The sequence below is a fragment of the Corvus moneduloides genome, chromosome 3, assembly GCF_009650955.1.
Source record: "Corvus moneduloides isolate bCorMon1 chromosome 3, bCorMon1.pri, whole genome shotgun sequence".
Classification (NCBI taxonomy): domain Eukaryota; kingdom Metazoa; phylum Chordata; class Aves; order Passeriformes; family Corvidae; genus Corvus; species Corvus moneduloides.
Genome location: NC_045478.1, coordinates 102,475,383 through 102,484,770, shown reverse-complemented (window position 1 = coordinate 102,484,770; position 9,388 = coordinate 102,475,383). Strand labels below are relative to the sequence as shown.

At 52.9% G+C, this 9,388-nt stretch overlaps 1 protein-coding gene across 1 annotated transcript; it reads right to left on the bottom strand.

The window, feature by feature from the left end:
* Positions 1 to 3,239: 3,239 nt before the first annotated feature.
* On the bottom strand, positions 3,240 to 5,900 carry LOC116441296 (acrosin-like). Its single transcript, XM_032103029.1, has 5 exons — positions 5,758 to 5,900; positions 5,234 to 5,476; positions 4,654 to 4,919; positions 4,239 to 4,384; positions 3,240 to 3,772 (listed from the first exon to the last, which is right to left on the bottom strand). Exons 1-5 carry the CDS (start codon positions 5,826 to 5,828, stop codon positions 3,260 to 3,262), a joined length of 1,239 nt encoding a protein of 412 aa, XP_031958920.1. The 5' UTR covers positions 5,829 to 5,900; the 3' UTR covers positions 3,240 to 3,259.
* Between the last annotated feature and the right edge of the window lie 3,488 nt (positions 5,901 to 9,388).

The following is a 9,388-nucleotide window of genomic DNA, read 5'->3' as shown; positions in this document are numbered from 1 at the left end:
AGAGTATGTCCTGGGTGCATGTATGGGTGATCTAAACCATTCCTCTATCAAGCACTAGGCACGGTTTACAATTACTCAAATCCCAACACTCATAACTTTACATAAGCCTGAAATGTACCAAGGAGGAATGTGGGTAACTTTATTACACAGGATTTAGGAGACTAAGTGTTGCAATCTCAAACCAGGAGGTCTGGCACTTTCAAGATGGGTATGAGCGATTTATGGTACAGATCTCTCCCCCGACAGACTTCCAAAAATGCAGAGGAAACTGTGGGAAGACAATGTTGTGGGCTTTCACCATACTCTGTAAGTATGTGTATATGGCAATGTACCTTGTCTCTCTGTTAAAACTCTGTTTACATCACATCCTTGGGTGAAAATCAAGAAATGCAAATGATAAGGCTCTGAGGCGACTGCGTAAATAACAAATATTCAATGATTTTAAAAGATCCAGGTTATCTTAAAAATCTTTTACTTCAAAAACATAAAGTAAGATGAGTCTGGGATTCAGGTTCTCTAGAGATTGGGTTTAAATATTCTTGTGACTGAAGGCCAGGGTAGTAAACACTCCAAAGGGCTTTGTGACTAAATCTCAAGAATAGTCAGATTGAGACACTAGTCTTCATGCCTTCCACATTACCTCAAGTTGCAAAGAATGAATTTGGAACAAGGCACAGCCAGAATTTTGTTAAGCCTTACAGGCTGTTGTAGATTAATTTCAGCTGGAGATGCTTGCAGCAGCCCTAAGTATGTAGAGAGGAGAAAAGGTTGCGTAAATCCAGACTTAATCCATCTCAGAATGATCAGATGAGACATTCTGTCTGGCTCATCCCGCCTTCACCCCATCCTGCCTTTGCTCTGAGTCAGAACACCCAGTCTAGGTACAAAATGGAAGGAATTTCTCCAGTATGCTGTTTTCTCCCCAAAATTAAGGTTTAGAATACTTTTTCTAAAGGCAAGAAGTGCAATATATAGGAAAAGAGAACTATCTGGTGCATCTTTCCATCCTCTGTTCTTCAAATACAACCTTTACTAAATTTCATAAACTGTGACAGCAATAAGGAATCCTCACGCTCCCAGTCCTGCCCCCATCCTGTCTCGTGCTCATGTAGGAGCTTGCAACAAAGAATTCAATGCCTTGCCAGATAAGTCTGTTACAGATAACCCAAGAGAGAATACTTTGTGACAGCTATTTTTATATTTTTAGATGGATATTTATACTTTGCATACAGTACTTGCTCTCTCCCCAAGAGTACTAACCACATTACCCAGAAGATACTAACGCATGTATTTGATAAGGTGAATGTATCAAGTTGACATTATGGTGTAGATGTGCCTGTTGTGACTATTACTAAATTGCTGGTTTTGTTTTCACTTATTATCAAAGACCAAATGTGGAACTCTACATATGATAGTATATTCACACTCATTTATGCTATTTAACATTAATGAATGACAGCTGGAGGTCATCAGGGCTGCTGAAGAAGGCAGAGTTTTACTCATTGTACTCCACAGATCATAGAATCATAGGATGGTTTGGGTTGGAAGGGATCTTAAGGATAATCTAGTTCTTATGGGCAGGGACACCTTGCACTAGACCCAGTTGCTCAGAGCCTGGCTCAAAATCTGTCACTGAACTCTTCAAGGGATGGGGCATCCATAGCTGCTCTAGGAAACCCATGCCTCACATGTCTCAGCAGCCTCACCATCAAGAATTCCTTCCCAGTATTTCATCACAAGCTACCCTCTGTCACTGTCAAGCCACTGCCCCATGTCCTATCAGTGCCTGCCCTTGGAAGAAGGCTCTCTGCAGCTTTCTTTAGGCCCCTCTTCTTGCGGGATGAGGCTGGGCAGTCCCTGGGGAATTTCACTGTTACCCTGCTCTCTGCAGCCTTTTTCCCACAAGATTCTTCCTAAAACAGAAATTCTATGGAACAGGGCTCCTGCAGGAAGCATGTGTGTGCTTGGGTCAGGAGCCCATCTGGTCACAGCCACAGAGAGCGAGCAGTGAAGTGCACAAGATGCATCATTCTTCCTGCACAAGGCACAGTGAAATGCAGGTGCAGCAAAGTCCCTGCTGGACACATCAGCCAGAGAAATGCGCTCTGGCAGACTCCATGCCCTTGCAGTCTATGAGATCTATTGCTGTTCTGGACTCGAAATAACAAGGGCGCTTGTGACACCCTCGTGCCAGGGTAGCCAGTGACATACAGCAACTGAATGCTGTAGACAGAGGAGGATGCTCCTGCTCTAAGCCACAGGCCATTCTCCATGCCATTCTGTTGTGGGAAATCAAGATTTTCTTGCCCATCCTGTGGTGATTATGTGCAGCACTCAGGCAGACAAGCACACCAAGCTGCAGTTTGAGTCTGTGCAGCTGGCTCTCTGATTGCCCCTTCTCTCCATTTGCCAGGCTCATACAGCCCTCTCATCTTCCTTGACACCTCCCTTTCTCTGCCCTTGTCTCCTCCCAAATATGGAGCCAAGCTGAGGGATCTTTTCCCCCTGGCTGCCAGGCTGGCCCCTCCTGTGAACAGACTTGGTGTTGCAGCTGCTGCTGGCCCACTCACCTTGGCCTTCCATGGCATTCCTGGGGTGCTCTCCTACTGTTCCTGCCAGATTCCTCTCCCCACAATGACCCCAGCCCTTCCTTTGAGTATCTCTCAAGTGTGACCACCTGGCACATCCATCACCCTTTAGTACTCATGAAATCTGGCTCTGCCTAGGGCACTGGCACTCCTGTCAGGAGCCAGCAGTTTCCCTGGTCATGCTTGGGACTTTCCCAGGTGTGGTGTTCCCTTAGCCCAGGCTCATACCCTGGGCCCTAATGCCCAGCCCACGTACCTTTGAGCACCACCCCCAAGGTGTCTGCTCTTTTCCTATCCCCTTGCTAGGCTTGATGTACCAGGTTCCTGCAGCCCATGGTGGCTGAGAGCACTCTCCTCTCTGCCCAGGCACTTGGGAGCTCTTTGGAGCCACTCTGTCCCTTTGTGCCCAATGGCTCCTTCTGCAGGTGCTGAGCGTGGCAGTCCTTGCCTTGCCCAGGAGTTGGAATTGCACTGAAAAGATGGTTCCCTGCGACCATAGGCAACTTTACTTCAGGTAAGTCAACCGTGTTGTCTGCCTGAACACAGAAGAGTGTGGTCAGGACAGAGCAGGTTTATGACACTGATGCTGCCTTTGGATCACCAGGCATTGCCCCAGAAGGAAATGGTTGCTGTACACTGCAGCCTGCTCTGGATGTTGCCTGTCCTGCTGCTTAAGATGTGTTTTGCCCAAGAATCTGCTGGAGGAGTTGCTTCACTCGAGTAAAGAATTCCACCAGAATCTTCATGGGAAATGGGCAGGAGTTAACTTTGCCCAATGTTGTTGTAATTGGCCTTGGTTTTGGAGAGGGGGTTGCTCTCGACCAAGGCTTTTGAGAGGCAGTTGGCCTTGGACACGACTTTTGAGACAGAGGTAATCTTGGACACAACTTTTCAGAGAGGGGTGGTCTTGGCCATGGCTTCTGAGAGGGTTGTGGGATGGTAATATAATGAAACCAGGGGTGTGAAATGGTCAAAAAATTACTACACGCCCGTGATGTTGGAGAAGAATTTCCATCTGGGCTCAGGCTCATCTGGAATAGGATCCAGTCATAGAAGAACTGAGTGGAGATGTAGACTCCAGGACGCCTTGCTCTGGCGCAGCCTTTCCCCCAGCTGGTCACTCCAATGACCCACCAGGAGTCAGCATTGTTGTCTTGGCACATGAGAGGACCACCGCTGTCACCCTGCAGGGGAGCAGACAGGATTAAGGTGGTATTGGGTGGTCCCTGTCAGCACTGGGGCTGTCTCTGTGTCTCCCACAGCCCCTGCCAGAGCTGCATTCCGGGCAGAGCAAGGCTCTGCTCATCAGGGGCTGGAGCATCCAGAATCCTGTCTGCAAGAGGCTTGGTGTCCTGTAAGGCTAGTGCTCTCTGTCCTCTCTGCACAGGGCTCCTGGATGTGCAGAGGATGGATATTTGGCACCTGGATCTCTGGGTTGCCAAGAACACTAGTTGGGCTTTCTGGCACAAGGGGGGCCCTGGGCAAGCAGGTGTGGCTGGGGAGTGTGCGGGAAGCCCCCACAGCGGTGGGGAGCCGGGGCTGGGAGGGCGACTGAGTGGCCGGGCGGAGCAGGCCCTGGGCTGTGTTGGGGCGGTGCTGCCCGGGCTGCCCGCGCTGCTGGGGGCTGAGGGGCTCATGGCACGCTCCTACCTGGCAGGTGTCGATGGTGCCCTGTGGGTAACCAGCACACAGGTTGTAGGGGTGGACGTCGCCTGCGTACCAGCCGCTGCTGTTGCAGAGTTTGGTATCGATGAGGTGGACTTTGGCCTCCTGCAGGTGATCGCTTGATTTTTGAGCTGTGAGCAGAGAAAGGAATGAGCACCCAGCAGCTCCTTGCCTGTTCTCCTCCCCTTTCTTGGGGGGGTGTCCCTTTCCCTAGGGCTTGCTTTGCCTCTGCAGAGGCACTGGGGTGCTGTGTCTCTGCTGCCTGCCTTTGGGGACCAGAGCAGGTCCATCTCTGCAGAGGCGTACGTCCCACAGCCTGACTTTGGCCTCTGCTGTGGGGAAGCCCAAGCTGTGTCCCCAGTGTGCTGAGATGGCTCAGGAGTCTCTCTTGGGAACTCACCTCTTGGAGCGGTGGAACCCCATCCAGCCACCCAGCAGTTCTGCAGCTCTGACACTCTCAGCGTGGCGTCAGGCACACAGGCCAGCTGGATGTAGGGGCTGCACTGAACAGGATGGTCCAATTCCAGCAGGGCAACATCGTAGCTCATGTCATCAGGATTGTACGCCTGGTGCACGAGCAACTGCTTGATATTGCGCACTTCTGCCCCAGGGCCTGGCTGAGTCAACTGGGTGGCCCCAATCACCACATACACCATGCTGATTTTCCTGGAAAGCAGATGGAGAGAGGGCTGAGAGGGAGCAGAGCCATGCACCACAGCAGCCCAGCAGCTGCCAGACCTCTGTGTGGCATGGCAAAGAGGGAGCAGTGCTCTGGCAGGTGTGAGTGCCCTCCCACAGCTTAGGGTGGGGGAATGTTGATCTGTAAACTGCTAGGAAGCCTTGGCATCAGCCCAGGCTTCTCTTCAGCAGTGTGGCAGCTGGGCTGACTGAGAGCAAAGGGGATGGGAGTAGCAGGTGGTGCTGCCAACAGGGCACCTGCTGGTGTTGTGGGGATGTCCACATTTCCGGCACCTCCTTACCTGATGGGGTCGAAGCAGTGGGCTGCTGTGAGGACCCACTGAGTGCTGATGAGGGAACCTCCACACAGATGCCTTAAGTCTGGTACCAATGGATGCTGGATGCTGACGATCCAGGGCCAGGCTCCTGGCAGGGCATTCGTGCCACCCACAACACGTGTCATGTCATAGCCATAAGCCACGTTGCCGTAGTAATAAGTCATGAGGCCATAGTCAGATACCACAGCTCGGTGCCCGCAGGTCCCTCTGCAAGCAGAAAGTCATTTCCATGCTGCTCCATGGCCTGCTGTGGCTCAGGCTGAAGCTCAGCCCTCTGCCCTCCCCACAAGGGCTTGCACACACAGCAGCCCAGGGAATTCCATGAGGTGTGCGTCTGTCCGTGCCAGCACCTGGCTGCTGGCAAGGAGCTGAGGCTTCCCCATGGCGGGTGGGAAGCCGTGGCCCGGCCGTGGGGGACAGGCAGGGCCCCCTCCAGGGAAGGCCCCAAGTGTTGGCCTGGCTCCCTCCCAGGGCCTGGGGCCACTTACCCACAGTTGTCCCATGTGCCGTGCGCCAGCCCGGCAGCGGTCAGCAGGACGAGGAGGCCGAGCCAATTCATGGCTGCCAGAGGCACGTGTCAGCTGCAAGCACTGAGGGATCCGGGCAGCAGCACAGCCACAGCCGCAGTGCCCGCAGCAGCTGCGCTGCCCGTGGTGCCCTCGGCCCTGGGGCTGATGTCACAGAGGGGTGGGTTCCGTGTCCTGGGCACTGCGGCCTGTGGCCCGGGGGCCACTGGGGGAGGGGCAACATCGAATGGAGGAGCCATAGAATGGTTTGGGCTGGAAGGCACCTTGGAGATCATCCAGCTCTGACCCCCTGTCATGGGCAGAGAGGGATAGCTTCCACTAGACCCAGTAGCCAACAGTGTGCACAGCCTGGCTCAGAAGCTGTCCTTGAACACTTTGATGGATTGGGCATTGAAGTACTGAGTCCTGGTCAATAGGCCCTGACTGAGGCTGGAGCAACTGGCCGTGACCAAAAGTCAGCCTCTACATGGGCTTTCCAACCAAATGTTATCCAAATCTGCTCACTGGAGAATCGTGGATTTATCTTTCCATATTTAGAAACTGGATAAGGCCACATCTGGCCTTGTTTTGGGGGTGTAGGATCACAGACAACTCCCTTGGTTCCTTCTGAAGCCCTCCCAGGCCTCAGGAGCATCCCAATAGAATAATGAAACCAGATGTTCCTGTACACAGAAGTTTTGGTATCTTGTTTATTCAACAGTGTAAAAACTGGACCCTCTCACAGCGTGGTCAGAAGCCTCGTTGCCTGTAGGTGCAGGCACCTGCAGGACTTCCCAGTTGCCAGGAGTGGTTCCCCAGTCCTTCACTGTGACAGTGGCTTCCCCCAGTTGATGGGCAGACCTGGATGATGGTCAAGGGTTAGGGTAACTGGTGATGTGTCTTCCTTCCTCACTGTAGGCAGTCTTTTGTAGTAATGATTACATGCATTGCTTAGCTTATCCTTTTGTCAATGTTTGCTGATGATTTGATGTACTGCTTACCTATCCTTTTGCAATTCTTTGCAGTTTTGAATTATGGTAAAAGACACTCCTGAAGTTGGTATCTGTGTCTTCTGTGCTGACCCTGCCTACATGAAAAACAGGCATCCACACTGCTCTGGGAAACCCATGCCAGCGTCTCAGCAGCCTCACCATCAAGAATTCCTTCCCAGTATCTCATCACAAGCTACCCTCTGTCACTGTCAAGCCACAGCCCCATGTCCTATCAGTGCCTGCCCTTGGAAGAAGGCTCTCTGCAGCTTTCTTTAGGCCCCTCTACTTGCGGGATGAGGCTGGGCAGTCCCCGGGGCAGGCAGCTGCTGAGGAATCCATTTGGGGCAGGGAGCTGGGTGTGCAGCTGCAGTGCCAGCTGCAGATTGAGCTCTGGCTGGGGGGAGCCCGGGACCAGGGGCCGTGAGCTGCCCAGCCTTTGCATAACCGAGGGCACGGGGAGCTGAGGTGCCAGCCAGGGATTTGAATGGACACGGAGAGCTGCAGCAGGAGCTGGTGGCTCTTTATGGAATGAGACATCTGCGAGTCTGCTGGGGGCTGAACTGGTACGGAAACCCGCTCTGACTGGGTGAGAGTGGAGTGTGTAGGGAATCAAATGGGGCACACATTGGCTCTCTGGAGCCAGCCGTGCCTCCAGAATGGTCACATAGGGGAGAGGAGCTCCCTCAGCACTTTGGCAGCCCAGATGAGACACAAGAGCAGGACTGCTGGAGCCTCCCTCCTCCAAACATCCAACTGCTGGCAGCAGGTGAGTTCTCCTGGGATCTTTAGAGCAGGAAGAAGTCACAGGGGCAGTGTTACAGTTCCGTGTGCAGATTCCATGTAAATTATAAGGGTGGATTTGAGCCTCTCTATTTGTGTGGTATTTGGTGCATATTTGGTGACATCACTGGTAGCGTGTGGAGCATGGGTGCGCAGCATGATCAGCATAAGGTGGCCACAGAGGAGTTATGGAGGCCCCCGTAAGCTGTGAGGTGGAGGGGCTGGAGTCTCTGCCAGGACGCTTGAGTCTCTGCTCAAAGGCTTTTGGAGACAGGCACAGGGAGAGCCTTGTGTCCATCATGGCACACAACGGATGCTAGAGTCCCTGGGCACGCACACAGAAGGGGGTTGAAGTCTCTTCTTGGCATGCAAAAAGGGGTTTCACGTGCCTCGAGGTGTTTGATGTGATGGGAAATATCCTTGGTTTAGGTGAGGGAATGTCTGTGGCCGAGGTGTTGCTAAACTGGGGGAAATCATTATGGGCAGCAGGATTCTGCCAAGACAGCGCCATAAGGTTGTGCCAGGGTGATCGGGCTGCTCTAAGCTGGTCTGCTCACTGGGCAGGGTAATGGCCATGCCCAAGCCTGAGTGACACTCTTGTGGTCAGCATCTTTTGTGAGCAGGCAGCCCCTGACTTCAGGAAATATTTGAAGAAGTTTCTGCCAGGGTGCCAGGGGCCAGTAGAGATGTGGGGCGGTGGTTCTCAGCACAGCCCATACTGATAAACACAAAGGGAAGAGTGCCACCCACCGTGAGACAGGACTCCACTGGCCTGGAAGCCAAGAAGAGTATCCAGAAGCAGATGGAGTGACACCTAGCCCGAGGCACTTTGAAGCATTCCATTAGATGAAGGGAGTCAATGTTTGCCTCACTTCACTTGGAAAAGACAGCCATTGCCTTCGACAAGTCTTCCCTGTGGCATTCCAGGATCCTCTACCATTTCTTCCCCACCCTGCACTATCAAAGTTTGATTGAAAAGGGTATAAATTTTGGGGTGAATTTGTACAGTTTGAAGATGATTTCTTGATTAGTGAGTCGAGATAAGAAGGTTCTTGCCCATCCTGTGGTGATTATGTGCAGCACTCAGGCAGACAAGCACACCAAGCTGCAGTTTGAGTCTGTGCAGCTGGCTCTCTGATTGCCCCTTCTCTCCATTTGCCAGGCTCATACAGCCCTCTCATCTTCCTTGACACCTCCCTTTCTCTGCCCTTGTCTCCTCCCAAATATGGAGCCAAGCTGAGGGATCTTTTCCCCCTGGCTGCCAGGCTGGCCCCTCCTGTGAACAGACTTGGTGTTGCAGCTGCTGCTGGCCCACTCACCTTGGCCTTCCATGGCATTCCTGGGGTGCTCTCCTACTGTTCCTGCCAGGTTCCTCTCCCCGCAATGACCCCAGCCCTTCCTTTGAGTATCTCTCAAGTGTGACCACCTGGCACATCCATCACCCTTTAGTACTCATGAAATCTGGCTCTGCCTAGGGCACTGGCACTCCTGTCAGGAGCCAGCAGTTTCCCTGGTCATGCTTGGGACTTTCCCAGGTGTGGTGTTCCCTTAGCCCAGGCTCACACTCTGGGCCCTAATGCCCAGCCCACGTACCTTTGAGCACCACCCCCAAGGTGTCTGCTCTTTTCCTATCCCCTTGCTAGGCTTGATGTACCAGGTTCCTGCAGCCCATGGTGGCTGAGAGCACTCTCCTCTCTGCCCAGGCACTTGGGAGCTCTTTGGAGCCACTCTGTCCCTTTGTGTCCAATGGCTCCTTCTGCAGGTGCTGAGCGTGGCAGTCCTTGCCTTGCCCAGGAGTTGGAATTGCACTGAAAAGATGGTTCCCTGTGAACAAAGGTAAC